Below are 17,310 nucleotides of genomic sequence, written 5' to 3'. Positions count from 1 at the left end.
ATATCATGAAGCCTTAATGCAATCGAATGTAAAACAAAAGTTCTGATTGATAAAAGTAGTAAATGGGTCAGATTTGACCCGAACACAACAGGAGGGTTAAACAACACATTTAGTTGTTGTTCTGTTGTCTGCTATAGATAGATACTTTATTGATCCTGATCTGGGAAATTCTTTCATTACAGAAGCAGAAGTGTGTTCAGACATTAAAATACAATACTTCAAAAAGTAGATAATTAACAATTAAATGAAAAATGTTATATCAAACATAAACAAAACAATATAAAATATTCTGGATGATTAAAATTAAAAATTTAAAAATACTACAGGATCCAAAATTGACTTTATGAGAAAGGAGAAACTAAACTGTAGCAGTGAGTTATCAATCAGCAAGAGCAAATATATTGTTAAATGCTGTTTATATTGCAGTCCATCTCTAAAACAAACGTCATCTTCCAATCCTCTACTTCTGGACTGGAGAGTTATTTTGTTTCTTTGAAGGACAGCATCATCTTGCGTGCACATTTTATTATCTCTACTTTCACAGCTCGTTCCCACGTATCGCTATCTGCAGCTGTGATGTCAGGCCGAGGAGAGATAGAAAACAGAAAACACCAGACGGACTGCCCTCCTCAGAGTCAGAGCGACCTGATGTAATCTCATTCATGTTGCAGCAGATTCGACGCTGGAGGAGTTTGAGATATAGAGGATGGGACATTGGGACAGGGACGACCTGTTGCTGTGCAGAGAGGTGAGGATCTGAATGATGCATCGTCTCAAACAACAATGGAGAGTCCCACTCGAAGCACATATGTATTCTCCTTCCTCACCACACCTGTTAACTCTCACCTGAAGGATTTAAATCAGAGTGCAGTCACTTTCCTGTAGTGTGTTACATAGGTTTTGGTGCATGTAAACGGTCAGCAAAAGCTAAACTCCACGTGCCAGCTAACCAATCAGAGCAGACTTGGCTCTGGTTTCAGACGGAGGGTGAAAAGAGGTGCTGCAGCACAGACAGTATGAGGAAAATAAAGAGCTTTCTGAACATTAAAGCATGGAGACATGTCCCAGTAGAGACACTACATACTGATATACACCTGAAAATCAGCAGGAGAGGACTCTTTAAAGTGGAGACACTATATACTGATATACACCTGAACATCAGCAAGAGAGGACTCTTTAAAGTAGAGACACTACATACTGATATACACCTGAACATCAGCAGGAGAGGACTCTTTAAAGTAGAGACACTACATACTGATATACACCTGAACATCAGCAGGAGAGGACTCTTTAAAGTAGAGACACTACATACTGATATACACCTGAACATCAGCAGGAGAGGACTCTTTAAAGTAGAGACACTACATACTGATATACACCTGAACATCAGCAGGAGAGGACTCTTTAAAGTAGAGACACTACATACTGATATACACCTGAACATCAGCAGGAGAGGACTCTTTAAAGTAGAGACACTACATACTGATATACACCTGAACATCAGCAGGAGAGGACTCTTTAAAGTAGAGACACTACATACTGATATACACCTGAACATCAGCAAGAGAGGACTCTTTAAAGTAGAGACACTACATACTGATATACACCTGAACATCAGCAGGAGAGGACTCTTTAAAGTAGAGACACTACATACTGATATACACCTGAACATCAGCAGGAGAGGACTCTTTAAAGTAGAGACACTACATACTGATATACACCTGAACATCAGCAGGAGAGGACTCTTTAAAGTAGAGACACTACATACTGATATACACCTGAACATCAGCAGGAGAGGACTCTTTAAAGTAGAGACACTACATACATGATCATGAATACTAAAACTAAATGTTGTGTTATGTACAGCTGAAAAGAAAAACCCTGTCCTACTTTGAGCTAATTTTTATAAAGATTTGGTTTCTGATAAACTTATCACAAGGTAGTCATGCAGAAGTTTAAAATTGAAGCAAAAAAAACGTTGTTTATAAATCTGTTTGCCCCTCGCAATCTGATTGCTAGTGATTAATCTAGAACATGGTCATTATTGGAGTAGAAAACTGAATGATATCTAGTCTTCGTGAAGGTTTTCATTTGTGTCTCTGCGATTGTAGCCTTTGCAGACCATTGAGATGCACCAAAACAAAAGAAGTAGAAGAACAGGCAGAGGTGTAAACACACTGAGGATATTGGATAAGAAGAGACTCCGGGGATTGGAAGCGGTGTCACACAGGAAACACCTCAGTGGTAATCAGTAACCCTCCCTGTGACCACAAATTGGTGTTGAGTGCAGCAGAAAGAAAACAGCAGGGAGGGGAAATGGGGAGATAGGGACGAGAGGAGGATGAAGAGCCAAAAAGAAAAGAAGATGACTCGGGACAACGTTTACAAATATACTTTGAAACACTCCAATTCTCGGTTTTGGAAAAAGTAAAAGGACAGAAATAAGTGTCTAATAGGAACATCAAAAAGAGCAGAATGAAAACAGTAATTTATTCTGATTGATCAGGAAGTAACATAGCAATATGCTAATGCTTGATTAAGAAGCAGGTTCAGGCTTTTACGTTTTGGATTAAATAATCTCCAACTTGCCTTACGGGGAAATGTTTGAGGATCTGTTCAGAGGCTGGGAAATAGACTGCAATAATGTAACGGCTCCTCACGCACACACACTCAATCTTTTCTCAGCTGCCGATTTCTCCTCCCTGAGGCGGCGGGACGCGGCGAGGCTGTGAGCACACACACAAACTCCCAGCCAGGCTGCGGGTGTGTGTGTGTGTGTTCGGGCTGGGTTTCGCTGTGTCTCGCTGAAATTGACTGCAAGGCTAAAAATAACTAACATTGTTTTATTTAAACATAATCTAGATATCTATGAACAGTTCAAACAAACATGCTAGAATAGAATATAAGTTCAAGATAAGGAAGTCCAGCACTGTGTTCTTTGTCATAGAGATGCAATTCAATGTTATCTGATAAGTTAATAAAAAAACACATTTTGGAAGAGAGTGAGAGTGTAAGTGATATTCCATTTGGTTCTAAAAGCTGTTCAACCCCCTATGTTGAAATGCCCGATAGATATGAATAAGGGCTGCACAATGAATCAAGCTTAATATTTGGTAAAGGCTAAATATGGTTAGGGTAAGGGTTACCATATTCTACAATTAAAACAAAACTTGCGTTTTTTAAGATGGTAATTCACTGTAATATCTGCAATTGCAATATCAGTGAAAAATAATCACAAAAACAAGTTATTTTTTCCAAATCCTGCAGCCGTGATATCGATCACCCTTTTTGAAATTCATCAAAGCCATGTTCACACAAAGGAAGACAGGAAAGAAGCTTTCTGCATGACATCGATCACCTCGGCTGACGATCACAGCCGCTCAGTGGGAGGCAGTGACACCATCATCATCATCATCATCATCATCATCATCATCAAAATGTTTTTTTTGCTGCATGTACCTTTTAAAAAGTTCTTAACAAATAATCTGAGGGGAATTTCTTGTTGTTTGTTTTTAACTTGTGATGTGTCCTTTTGTAAAGCACTTAGAGCTGCATGTGTTGTTTGAAAAGTGCTGTATAAATAAAGCTTCATCCTCATCTTCATCATCATCATCATCATCATCACATGTCACTTTTTAGATGCTTTTATCCAAAGCTCAATACTGAGGGCAATCCCCACAGGAGCACTTTGGGGTGAAGTGTCTCAGGGACACAGCGACATGCTGACTGCAGTGGGGTTTGAACCTGTGACCCCCTAATCCCAACACCAACGCACTAGTCCACTGCGCCACACGCCTAATCACCGGATGACCCCCCCCTCCCCACACCCCTTTTAAATCAGTGCTCAGGGTAAAAGCTTCAGGGTAAGGAGAGGCGGCTGAAAGACAGACTGTCTCTCTGATAAAGAATGTGTGTGTGTGTGATCAGGGTTTTATAAATGGACAAGTCAAGATGAAATGTTTAGTTTGCTGGGGGCCTGTACGTTCTGATCAAAGCCTTGACAGAAGGAACACTGTGTTCAGGACTAATGCAAAGTATACCTCCATTATTAGAGAGCAGCCACTGAGTCCCTTTCTGCATGTGCTTTAAAGGCTCATAAATGGGATTATCATTCAGGAGGGGATTTCCTTTCAACCTCAAATAACTGGTACCAGCTGTTTTTTGAGAGGTTGAACAGCTCAGCGTTCACCTGCATGTTACTTTCAGGTCGAGACTGTCAATGTGTATCTGGAGTGTTTTGTACTAAAAGCCCCACTCCACAGAAACAACAGAAAACACATATTTAGTTTTATATTACACTTTCTTCTCATCTTCTGTAATCTCTTTCACTTCTGTGGTTCGACGAAGCCTCTCCTGCCACTAAAATGCGAGTTTCTTCAGCGCAATTTAAAATGTGACACGCAACAAAACCAATTGGAAGTTGGATTTGCCTGCGGTCTGAATTGTTTTGACTTTTTGAAGGATTTATGTTCCTCAAAGACCTTTTTTCATGACGAAGAAGAGATGATGAAGACGGCGTAAAATGCAACAATCGCACATGCAATAACGTTACGACTAAAATGTGGGATTAAAAATAAAAACGTTACAACTATTGCTGTTCGTTTGCGTCACATTCAACCTTCTCTTTCCCCTTTTTTCTTGCCCTTCGAACACATCCTAGTTTGTTTCTCTGTCCTTGTCTCTTTACTCATTCCTGATAATTGTGCTACCGATATAAAAAAGAGTTTCAGTTCTTTCCGTTGGGTTTTGGAGGTGGATTACTTCTGCAAAATGGGGGGGGGGGGGGGGGTGCTAGTAGATCGCCGGAGCTGTTAGATTAACATTAACATGCTTATTGTAGTTGTAAGTGCACTGACTTGCGGCCTGTAGCGCCGTCCTTGATGGAGCATATGTGTGGGCAGGAAAGGAGTGAGCAGAGAGTAGAGTAGTTGTCGATTCTTGTTCTTTTTTCTGTGACTATCTGCCTCACCCTCTCAGACTTTGAGTTGCGCGCGTTACTAAAGAGACGTGTTACCATGGAAACCAAACAATGGTGTAGCTGTATTAAAGTCAGAGTGGAAACAGTCGTGTGTAAGTCTGATTTTGTCCGAAATCGGGAGAAATGCGGGAGAAATATGAGCCCGGGAGGAAACCCGGGAGAGGAAAATGAAAGCGGGGGTCTCCCGCGAAAATCGGGAGGGTTGACAAGTATGATGTTGGGACGTGGAGATTGTCTCCATTGGTTGTGACTGACCCTAACGTTAATTACGTAAAAGCTATTAAACTCTCAACATTAGCGCACCAGTAATGAGTCGTTGTACTTCCTGGAACATAATGAACTGCCCAATATAAATGCTGCTTCTTGAAAGAGCTGCATGTTGTATTACAAGTTAATCACTGGGTCATTTCATTCTGAAAAGCCTCTTCTGTTCAGACTCTCCAGGTCAGATCAACCATCTCTTATTTATTACAAGAACATCAGAGACAGGACGGGATGATCCTCACAATATTACCTGAGCCTGTAACTGAGAAAACGCTTCCTCTTCTCTTGATTGCTTAGTACCAGAAAAGGAAGGACTGAAAGAACATGAAAGTACAATGTCAGAGCTTTTCTCCTTCAATGACTCAAGCACTGAAGATGTCTGAATGTATGTAGATATACAAATACAATCATTGTCCTTATAATACAAAACCCAACAGCTGAAATGCAGAAAAACATTCAAACACATCCGAAGCAGCCAGAAACAAAACTCTGAATGTTTGCTAGTGTTATTTTTGTCTGCCTAAGGATGAAAACAAGTGTATTTCTACTTAATAAGGTGTTAGTTTGATAGTGTTTGAGGTTTTTCTGCCGCCAACAAGTAACAAAAAACTGTTGTTGGTATTGTAAATCTTTTTTCTTCGACTCACTCCAACTAGAGTTGCATTCATTTGAAAAAGTAAAATTAGTTTCGACTGATATTGAAGTGAATTTGGTTCATAATTCTTGTTTTGATTGTAAAATACATTAAATGATTATAGTGTGAGTTTATATTTGGATCTGGAGTAAGCAAGCATCTTTTCATCAGTCTGCAGCTGCACAATACTTCCTTCAAAAAGTATTTGGATACATAATTAGACTTTAACAAATACTGTGATTCCTGCCATTTGAATACTGCACTAGTCCATATAACTATTAGTACATTTTGATTAAAAGTGCAGCCTTACCCACAACCACGTCATTTATAAAGGTGTGGAAAGACAACCACTCAAGTGAAAAAGAGAATCTTAAACATGAACATTACATAGTTGGATGATGACCAGCAAAAAGGAAAAGAGGAATTGGATTTAAATTAGCTGGAAAACCACCCAAAAAACGATGAAATTACAGCCCTTAGGCGACGTGATTGTTTTATGTGAGAAAGAACATTCCAGCCTTTCCGAACACGAACAAGTTAACCCTTCAGCGCTGTCAGCAGCACAGCACATGGTTTACCATCAAACAAGGCGACAGTGTCACAAATCATGGTGAGGAACGTGCTTCAGTATTAGCTTTCATCTAAATGTAATTGCCTTAAATGCACACGTGCCTTAAATCGTGTGTGCAGAGTAGACACAAAGGTGCAAGCTAGAAGCAACGTTCTGTCAGGGTGAGTGAAGCAGGCAGGACCCAAATGCAGAAAAAACTGAAAATACCTTTATTTCAAGGTTTAACGCGGACAAACAGAACACTACCCATGAACACAGTCACAGGCAAACAAGAAACAAACAATGACAGACAGCAGAAACAGAACTTAAATACACACAAGACTAATCAACGAAACAAGAGACAGGGGAGGAGGGAGGAGAAAACACAGGGGCACTAGGTGAACACAATCAAGTAAACAGGTAGGAGGGAACAGGTAGGAGGGAACAGGTAGGAGGGAACACACACAGACAGGAAACCAAGGACAGATCTAAACAAGACAAAACACAACACAGACAGATCGTGACACATTCAATATATTTCTTCTTACTATCTATTTCCACATGTATACATTTTTTTGTTGTTGTATCTTTTAAATGCTATTTTATTTCTATTTATAATTCTGAAATATTTTTGGACTGTTTATTTCTGTGTCTTAGTTTCTCTTATGTACATTGCCTTGTGTTTTTTATGCTGTTGCAATGCAAACATTTTCCAAAGTACTAGGGTTAGGGTACTTCTTATCGTTCTTCTATCAATCAAACCTACCTACCTACCTACCTACCTACCTACCTACCTACCTACCTACCTACCTACCTACCTACCTACCTACCTACCAATCCATCCATCCATCTATCTATCAGGTTTCAAAGCTGTCACATGTGACAGACGTGATGACAAATATTGATTCTTTGTGTGTCTTTCTTTACCCTTTGAGAGATTGTGGAGTAAAAAAAAAAAACCATTGACGCTCGAACAGATAAAAAGAAAATACCTTTTATCTTTGGGTTCAATAAGTCCAGATGATGTTTGCCTGAAGGAGCCCCGTTACAGACACTGACAGATGATCTTCCAGCAAAATGCACAAAAAGGCTGATTTGTTATCATGTGCACGTTATCTGTTTTTCTTTGTAAGGGACAGCTACTGTAAGAAGTGTGCCGAGCATGTGATGAGTCACCGCTCAGGGTAAGAAAATGACAAACTTGGAATGAAACACATGCTACTGTTTACGTAGTGTTACTAATTGCAGTAAAATACACCAACTTTTACAAAAATGACCCAATAGCTTAGAAACTTTATCAAATCTGGAGATAATTATGGGTTAATGTGCAGTGAGGCATTTGATTTAAAAATGATCATATTGCCTAAAACTATTTTTAAATGACGGTAGCACTGATCAAGGTTTTTTTGTTATTGTCCATAGTGTTCCCTTTAGTGTTTCCTGTCTGTCTGTCTTCTTCTGCTGTTCCCTTTAGTGTTTACTTCCTGTCTGTCTTCTGCTGTTCCCTTTAGTGTTTACTTCCTGTCTGTCTTCTGCTGTTCCCTTTAGTGTTTACTTCCTGTCTGTCTTCTTCTGTTGTTCCCTTTAGTGTTTACTTCCTGTCTTGTTCTGCTGTTCCCTTTATTGTTGACTTCCTGTCTTCTTCTGCTGTTCCCTTTAGTGTTTACTTCCTGTCTGTCTTCTTCTGCTGTTCCCTTTAGTGTTTACTTCCTGTCTGTCTTCTTCTGCTGTTCCCTTTAGTGTTTACTACCTGTCTGTCTTCTTCTGCTGTTCCCTTTATTGTTGACTTCCCGTCTTCTTCTGCTGTTCCCTTTGTGTTTACTTCCTGTCTGTCTTCTTCTGCTGTTCCCTTTAGTGTCTACTTCCTGTCTGTCTTCTTCTGCTGTTCCCTTTAGTGTTTACTTCCTGTCTGTCTTCTTCTGCTGTTCCATTTAGTGTTTACTTCCTGTCTGTCTTCTTCTGCTGTTCCCTTTAGTGTTTACTTCCTGTCTTCCACTCTGTTTTCTGATGGAGAAATATAATGTTTGTTTGTCCACATCTGACGTTAAATTGATCGGATTTCTCTCGGTGGATTGATATGACTGCACTTAATTCCCCTTAGCAACGGTCTGTTCTCCTTAGCAACGGTCTAATAGCAATAATTAACAACCTCTGGAACGTCCAAATTGACCAATCAGAACAGAGTCTTCGACAAAGCCGTGTAATAAGATGTAGATAACGCCATAACTTCATCTCTCTTGGGCAATTTGTCATTTTTCCACATTAAGCATTTAAAATTCCTACATTCTTAGTTATGAGCAACTACATTATAATTAATGTGGCACTTTGACAGCAAAATGCACCATTAACAGCGTTGGCGGGCAGCACACGTAGAGAGAGTTTTCTTTTCTACTAAAATACTTTAATTGCAGTATTATGTAAAGCTTGTCAGTGATTGTTGACTGCATGATTCACCACCATCACTGAAGAAGATGTGATGTGTCACTCAAGTCTCTATAGCACTCCTGCATCTTAAGCATCTTTTGAAAATAATAATGAAGCATTCTCTTTCAAGGCGTTCGGAAAGACTGAGGATTCACTTTGACGTCAATACACCCAGAAAACCAACGTTGTTTCCGGCCTGATAAGATGCAATACTAAGTCATAGAGATATCTATCCTGCCTTATCCTGATCCTACACATTAAAGATATACTGATATACAACTATCTTGTCCGGCAAGTAAAAACTTCTCTAAAAGTTGTATCATTCTCAGGGACACTTTTAGGACAGTTTGTCTTGATGTGATGAAGACGGATGACCTGTAATTGAATGGACAGATAGAAAGCTACGACTTGACTCACTATGAATCAAATTCTCTAAGCAATTTGTTACAGAATTTATTGTAATAAAAAGGGATTTGACCCTTTTTGATGGTGTTTTTGCAGAGCTTACCCCTAGATTCTACCGGGTCCGTCTGCGTCGCGTTACGCCTGTGCCGCGGCGATCGCGGCCACTCTAGTCAATGGGTGCTATTCCACCAGACGCGCCGCGCTACGGCTCAGAAGCGTCTCGGCGCTGGGCTCCGCTCAAAATAGGATGCAAGTCTATTTTCGACGCGACGTGAAGAGTTGCAGAGGCGCCGGGCAGGAAGTGGACCGGTCAGAGCATCCGGCCCATCCCCAAAAGAAACTAGTTTTGCAGACCCTATCCCTGCATAGTCTTTCAAGTAGGAGGAGAAATGCCAGCGTTCTCCTCCGGTCTACAGGCACTGTGTAAATATATGTAGAATAATTATGATGATGAATGCGTTTTTTTACCACTAAAATACAGCAACACATCTTTGATTCATGTCGTTTAGAACTGTAATATTACAATCATTATTAACTTTATCTGTACAAAGTAGCCTGTCCAGGAAATATGCCCAAATCAACTAAAACTGCGAGCCGGCAGGCAAGACGCTCCGCTTCTGAAACGCTCCTGAAACGCCCGGTGGAATCGAGGTGTGAGGAGGAGCACGTAGGTTTTCCAGAGGTATAAAACGTAAAAACTCATTTCTGTTGCAGGTTATATACTAATAGGGCTTCAGGAGGGTCACACAACTCAAGAAGAAGGAATTCGATTTGCAGAAAAAAGGACATGATCCCTCACCAGATTCCCACCAATGGATGAATTGTTCTCACTTGGCAAAGTCAAAAGCACCACCTCAGATAATTAATTATGAGTTAATGAACACATACATTAAGTCACTCCTTAGCTTGTTATGATCAGTGTCTAAGGATTATTCAGCGCCAGGAAACACAGTAGGGATTTCATGTTGTAAGTGGCAGCAAAAAACTACATTTTAAGCGAATTACAAGCACCAAACTTGGGTGGAAAATGGTAAAGACACACATGGCTGCCTTTAGAATTCAACCAATATTACTATGCTGTAGAGAAATGGTTTGTATCCAATCAAAATCAAATCATGATTATAGTTTCTGGCGATAGTTTGGCTAATGGTCATGATTTTCACGACTCGGTGTTTGTTAGATTACCCAGGCTGCACAAGATGAAGTATATAAGCTTCAACATGTAGAGTATTTCTTACCACATTCCAGAATAATGGGTTGAAGATGATGGCGATCACTGCGATGCAAAAGCTGGAGTCTCGAAAGTTGATGTATTTCAGGACTTCTTTCATCAGGGTCACGTCCATCTGAGAGACACAGCCATACACAAAAACACTTTTTCATTGAAGGAAAGATGTTTTTTGTCATCCGTCGTTGGTTATAACATATTTTTAAATATCTTAGGAGTTCTGTATTGGCAATGGAAATACTGTACCAGGTTTCCATTCAAATTTAGCGCAATATTTAACAGCTTTTTAGAAAATCTCCTAAAGATAATGCGAACTAATGTTTGTTTTCCAGCCAATTCTGTTATGAGAATAAAAGCTGTTGTACTCATCAAGACCCAGTGGGGTAACATTTAAAACCATTGCCAAAAAATATGCCAAGAACAAGATAAAGCACTTTAAATCTCAAAGGATGGATAACCAAGTAAACCATTTCAGTCACACAACTCACGTGTTTCTTGATATGTTTATTAGAAGCAGCATATAGTTTGAGTTTGGCATCTAGGCTCGGGCCTCATCAATCCACAGATGGACAGAGAACATTGAGTGATGATTAGATAACTATCCCCCGAGCCTACAGGTGGAAGCTGGGGTGGAAGCTGGGGTGGAAGCTGGGGCGGGTGGTGGGGTGGAAGCTGGGGTGGTAGCTGGGGTGGTGGTGGGGCGGAAGCTGGGGCGGAAGCTGGGGCGGGTGGTGGGGTGGAAGCTGGGGTGGAAGCTGGGGCGGAAGCTGGGGTGGAAGCTGGGGCGGGTGGTGGGGTGGAAGCTGGGATTGAAGCTGGGGTGGTGGTGGGGCGTAAGCTGGGGCGGAAGCTGGGGCGGAAGCTGGGGCGGGTGGTGGGGTGGAAGCTGGGATTGAAGCTGGGGTGGTGGTGGGGCGGAAGCTGGGGCGGAAGCTGGGGCGGTGCTGGGGCGGAAGCTGGGGCGGTGCTGGGGCGGAAGCTGGGGCGGTGCTGGGGCGGTAACTGGGGTGGAAGCTGAGGTGGAAGCTGAGGTGGAAGTTGGGGTGGAAGCTGGTGTGGAAGCTGGGGTGGAAGCTGGATGGAAGCTGTGGTGGAAGCTGGGGTGGAAGCTGGGGTGGAAGCTGGGGTGGAAGCTGGATGGAAGCTGTGGTGGAAGCTGGGGTGGAAGCTGGGGTGGAAGCTGGGGTGGAGCTGTGGTGGAAGCTGGGGTGGAAGCTGGGGCGGAAGCTGGGGCGGTGCTGGGGTGGAAGCTGGGGTGGAAGCTGGGGTGGAAGCTGGGGTGGAAGCTGGATGGAAGCTGTGGTGGAAGCTGGGGTGGAAGCTGGGGCGGAAGCTGGGGCGGAAGCTGGGGCGGAAGCTGGGGCGGTGCTGGGGCGGAAGCTGGGGCGGTGCTGGGGCGGAAGCTGGATGGAAGCTGGGGTGGAAGCTGGGGTGGAAGCTGGGGTGGAAGCTGGGGTGGAAGCTGGGGTGGAAGCTGGGGTGGAAGCTGGATGGAAGCTGTGGTGGAAGCTGGGGTGGAAGCTGGGGCGGAAGCTGGGGCGGAAGCTGGGGCGGAAGCTGGGGCGGTGCTGGGGCGGAAGCTGGGGCGGTGCTGGGGCGGAAGCTGGATGGAAGCTGGGGTGGAAGCTGGGGTGGAAGCTGGGGTGGAAGCTGGGGTGGAAGCTAGGGTGGAAGCTGGATGGAAGCTGGGGTGGAAGGTGGGGTGGTGGGGGGGAAGGCGAGCGGCAGCAACATGAAACACAGCAGCAGGAACATGAACGTAGCAATAGCAAGTGAACACAGCAGCAGCAGCATGGTGAGGCAGAGGCAGGAAGACCTGGCAGCTTAAATAGAGCGGCATGTTTAGAAGAATGTGTTCGGTTGGTTGTAAGAGGGACGAGATGCGTCACGTGTTAATGTATCATTGGTGCTCGAGTTGACTGCCTGAACTAGCTCGCAGGCTTCGCCCCTTTTATTTTCTTGGCCTGTAAGATCCTTTTTATTGTTGAAGTAATATTTCAACTTTCAAAGCTGGAATTAAAACAAATGTTCCACCTGAGAGACACAGCCATGCACAATATCATTGAGAGAAATAGGTTTTTTTGTCATCCAAAGCTTTTGAAACGTTTTAAAATACCGTAGGAGTTCTGTATGGTAATGGAGATACGATACAGGTTTCCCTTCAACTTTTTAGAACATCTCCTAAAGATAATGTGAACTAATGTGTGTTTCCCATCATATTCTAATGTGAGAATAAAAGTAACATCAAGATAAACATTTGGTTGCACAAATTCTCCAGCGGGGTACAATAAAAACCATTGCCAAAAAAGATGCCAAGAACAAGATAAAGCACTTAAAGAGAAGATTTATTTTTGCCTGTAAGATCCTTTTTTATTGTTAAAGTTATATTTCAACTTTAAAAGCTGGAAGTAAAATAAAATGAGCTCTACTTGGACCAACTTGTTCTTGTCCGTTTCTTTACTTCTGTGTTGTGTTGTGTACACAGTAATGGACTTTCATACAATGTTCTCATTGTGAGCAAATTGGACAAACAGATGACCTACTTTTTTGAAATTGGACCATTGCAAATTGGCCAACAATTGTATTTTAATGACTGATATGATGTGGAGCAGAGGCATTTTGCTTCTGTCACACAGTGTGCTTTTGCCTTGTGACACAAGAGAGTAAAAGCATCAACGTATGTCTTATAGGTCAGTGGTTCCCAACCTGGGGGGCGCCAAAGACCGCAGGGGGGGCACCAGGCCTCAGATGATTTGAGGCCAAATATCATATTTAGACTTTTTTTTTTTTACTTTTTTTTTTTTTATATATATATATAATTGTAACGCAATACATGATTGTCACTAAAAGCCTTGTCTCTACATTACAATAATTAATTAATTAATTTGAATAAAAATTCAAGTTAGTAGCTATTAAAGGCATAAAAAGAATGAAATGTATAATTCTTTCTTTAATAGAAATGTTTCTTCTGCCCGTAAAGTGTCCAAACCGGGCTTTACTGGATAAGAGCATTTCTAAAACATAGTCATCGTCCATGCCGGTTTCAGTTGGATTATTTGTCTCAGTTGCTCCGATCAGATCGGTCTCCTCCATTTTGTAGATTATTTACGATTTTTGAATCCACATAAACATATCGGCAAAATCCGGCTTACTTTGAGCATGTGTTTCAAACAGTTTAATCCCTTTGTGAATTGTTTCCACTTGCGTCGTCCTTTAATTTCTTCATACAGCGGGAATCCAAATGAATGAATCCTGAGTCCAGTAACCATCAAAGTCACTCCAATAGAGCTCCTTAGTTACGCTTCCATCCTCCTTTAACAAAACACTTCACATTCATCCAGTTTGTGGGAGTAGTTGCAGCATTTCTGAGACTTTGAAACTTTAATTACCCCCCCCCCCCCCCCCCTTGTGTGTTTTGTGTGTCTGGGGCAACTTCCAACAGGAGTCCTTTGGGGGGGCTCTTGGGAAAAAAGGTCAGGAACCACTGTTATAGGTCAATGGCCTCAATGTTTGGATGCTTTTTAAATCTCCTAAAGATAATGCAAACTAATGTGTGTTTTCCATCCGATTCTGAGAAAAGAATACAAGCTGTTGTACGCATCAAGATAGTGGAGTTCAACTAAAACCATTGCCAAAAAAGATGCTAAGAACAAGATAAAGCACTTAAAGAGAGTGCCATTTAAATCTCAAAGGATGGTTAACCATGTATTTCAACTTTAAAAGCTGGAAGTAAAATACAATTAGCTCTACTTGGCCTGTTTCTTTACCTACTTTCGGAAATTGGACCTTTGCAAATTGGCCTACAATTGTATTTTAATGATGGATATGATGTGGAGCAGAGGCATTTCTCTTCTGTCACACTGGAGTGCTGTTGCCTGGTGATGCAAGAGAGTAAGAGCATCAACACATTTCTTACGGTACGTCCACACGGCAGCGTCGCGTTGAAACTTGCTGGGGGTCGTGTCTGGCGTGCAACCAACAACCAATCACATTCATCTACCGGCCCGGACACACAAGCACGCGGTTTGATTGGCTAGAGCAGGGGTGTCAAACTCAATTTCACGGGCGCGGGCGGCGGGCGTCGAATAATCGATTATTATTATTCGCCAGGGCTGTCCGATTTTCTATTTTGATCATGGTCAGTTTCCGGCATCCCTACGCGACGGAACCACAATGCAGTTCGGAAAAGCGTGACGTCACCCCATTCAAAGTGAAGGGGAAGCGTATCCGTTGAGGCACGCGACGCTGCCGTGTGGACGTACCGTTATAGGTCAAGGGCCTGAATTATGTATTTTATCATAGTGTTGGTGCAACAAGGAACATATAGCCATTTCATACCATTTTAAAAAGGCACATTTAATTTAAAAAAAGGAGTCCATTGTATTAAAATGATTAGTGTAACAGCAACATAAGTAGAAGTCATCTTGGTGTACATGTATCTTGTATTATCAGACATAGCGGCTGTATCTCTGCCACAATTATCTGGCTCCCTCTCATTTAGGGATAGTTCATATTTCTTAAAGTAGTATTAATAACTTCTATGTATAAAGTTGTACGCGTTGTATAAGGCAATCCTTCATCAGTGTATAGACAGGAATACCAACACAGAAACTATAATCTGTACAGTTGTGGAGAGGTAGCAGCAAAACATATTTTGGCCACCTAAAACCATAAATATCAGTTTAAATGCGCATTTTATTTAGAATATAGTCACTGCTTTACCATGCCACTGTACAGGCCTTTCTGTTGGGGAACATTATCTATGCTTTCTTTCCTCCATTGGAAAAACCCCAGTAATATCTTGAAATATTTTCTTCAAGGATACCAGTCGGAAACATCAGTTTGTCTGACGTCAAGGTAGTTCGCTTATAATATTCGAAATATAGCGTGCATTTAAACTGATTTTTATTTTGTTAATGTGTTAAAATATGTTTTGCTGCTTCCATTGTCCACAGTAGTCCATTGCTTTCATTAAACGTTATATATATAAGGCCACCAATCCTCATCTACTGGAGGTAATAGACTGATTATGGACACGTACCTGACACAAACCCTCTTCAAAACATCTGATCCAATCCTTTTAAAGCCATTTAATTTCACTGATATTACTGAAAATATACCCAACAATTACTCCAGCTGCTTCGGTTGTTCAGTATAAAATCATACTGGTCTCAGATCAGTTTTTCCTCATCTGTTCTCAGAGATACAGGCTGACACAGGTCTCAGGTCAGGGTCAACCTGTCCAGTTTAATAAGGGCTCTGACCTCGAGTGAGTTATCTTTCAGGTCATTTAGTCAAAAGAGGGACCATTCAATGTGTTCTGCTGCAGGCAAAACATATCCAGATTTATTGTCTAAATAAATGAGAATTAAGAACATGTAATGCACAAACTGGTTGGAAACATTTTTGATTGTTAATGGATATTTGTATGTAGGAGGTTTCAACATTAAATTCAAAACAAGAGTTTAAAAATATAATTTGTGTTGTTTTTATTGAATTTGATGCAAAATGTTGCTTTGATATGATGTTTAATCGAAGTTTTACTTATTCATAGCCTGTGTGATTGTATTACTTGTAGTCAACATTAGATTTCTTTTTTTTAAACTTACTAAAAAAGAAGAAAGATTTAAAAAAAGGAAATATTTTAAATACAATTTTGATTGTTTTTTCCTAATGATTTTAATTGTGGTGCCATTTTGCTTTAATTCTATGTAAAAGTCTGCTCAATGTGGTTTGGAGTCAGCCCATTTCTTGTCATGAATGTGAAATGTTGCCATACAGTAAATTCCATATTACTTTCCTTTGAGTTCGCTTTTATTTTGAAAGATCCGGTTGTACCGCCTGTTTCCTGCTGGCACGGATTCAGTTCAGTCGGTCAAACAGAGACTATCACTGCTCGTTTTAGAGGTTAATCTGATGCGTGTTAATTAAACCAGCTCAACCTGTTTATTATTTAACAGTCTTTAGTTTTACCTTGGAGTAATCCACGTTGCTGAGTCCTCCGCAGCAGTCCAGCGGCACAGGGTACTTGTTTTCCCCGAGATTACCGTCCTGCACAGCGGCCACGTCGCTCATGAGCACCGGGGAACACCAGCCCTCATATATGTGTGAAAGATCACGAAAATTGCACAATTTCGAGTGCAAAGTCCTTATTTTTCGGGGAAAGAGATGTGCAGTTGCTATGAAGTAGCTACACAAGTGCTGATAACCTCTCACCCCGCGCAATGCACCCTGGGAAATGTAGTTCATAGTATACATCAGTTACAGTGGAGAGAAGCAGTAGGTGTCTCACGTGCACATATTCTGCATTTCAATTCAAAGGGGAAAAATAAGACTTTTGCATTAACAAATATGATGTTTGTTATGACTCAAACTAGTAACAGTTTATACAGCAACCTATTTAGAGAGAATTACTTTAATTTTAGAATTGGCATCTATGAAAATAGTTTTCAAAAGTATTTATTTTGTACAAGGTCAATGTGTGTTTCCTTTAATTTAGTCTAGATTTTTATTTTCTTATTGTTTAAAATGTTCCTTATCCAGTCTTCTCTTTCCACTCCTTCTGTCTTAGTCTCCTCTTCCTCCATGTTCTCTTTCCTTATCCCTCTCATCTCCTTTTATCTTTCGCTATCTAATCCCTCCATTCCTCATCTCTTCTCTCATCTTATTTTACCTCCTTGCTTCTTTTCCCCATTTTTCTTTCATTCTCTCTTGAGTGTACTCAATGTTTTCCTTCCCTCCATCTTAATTGTATTTACTGCCTCCTCTTTTCCTCTCCCTTTCCTCTCTGTTTCCCTCTCTCTCTCCTCTCCTCTCTGTTTCCTCCT

At 41.3% G+C, this 17,310-nt stretch overlaps 1 protein-coding gene across 2 annotated transcripts; it reads right to left on the bottom strand.

The window, feature by feature from the left end:
* Positions 1–316: 316 nt before the first annotated feature.
* On the bottom strand, positions 317–17,050 carry pemt (phosphatidylethanolamine N-methyltransferase). 2 transcript variants are annotated; one of them, XM_079695321.1, is made up of 3 exons: positions 16,457–17,050; positions 10,494–10,601; positions 317–846 (listed from the first exon to the last, which is right to left on the bottom strand). In XM_079695321.1, exons 1-3 carry the CDS (start codon positions 16,739–16,741, stop codon positions 661–663), a joined length of 579 nt encoding a protein of 192 aa, XP_079551447.1. In that variant the 5' UTR covers positions 16,742–17,050; the 3' UTR covers positions 317–660. The 2 variants fall into 2 exon arrangements, with proteins under 2 accessions (XP_079551447.1, XP_079551448.1); XM_079695322.1 differs by lacking the exon at positions 317–846 and adding an exon at positions 5,468–5,556 and having other exon boundaries at positions 16,457–17,039.
* Positions 17,051–17,310: the final 260 nt, after the last annotated feature.

The sequence above is a fragment of the Notothenia rossii genome, assembly GCF_949606895.1.
Source record: "Notothenia rossii genome assembly, contig: scaffold_421, whole genome shotgun sequence".
Taxonomy (NCBI): domain Eukaryota; kingdom Metazoa; phylum Chordata; class Actinopteri; order Perciformes; family Nototheniidae; genus Notothenia; species Notothenia rossii.
Note: the sequence above shows the minus strand (reverse complement) of the source record. Positions and strands in the feature narration are given on the sequence as shown.

Excerpts from the sequence above, each read along its gene's own strand:
- pemt (XM_079695321.1), bottom strand. The coding sequence starts at position 16,741 with ATGTATACTATGAACTACATTTCCCAGGGTGCATTGCGCGGGGTGAGA. Across the intron at positions 10,602-16,456 it reads GCAACGTGGATTACTCCAAG|ATGGACGTGACCCTGATGAA; the intron begins GTAAAACTAAAG and ends TGTGTCTCTCAG. Across the intron at positions 847-10,493 it reads ACCCATTATTCTGGAATGTG|GTGAGAGTTAACAGGTGTGG; the intron begins GTAAGAAATACT and ends TAAATCCTTCAG.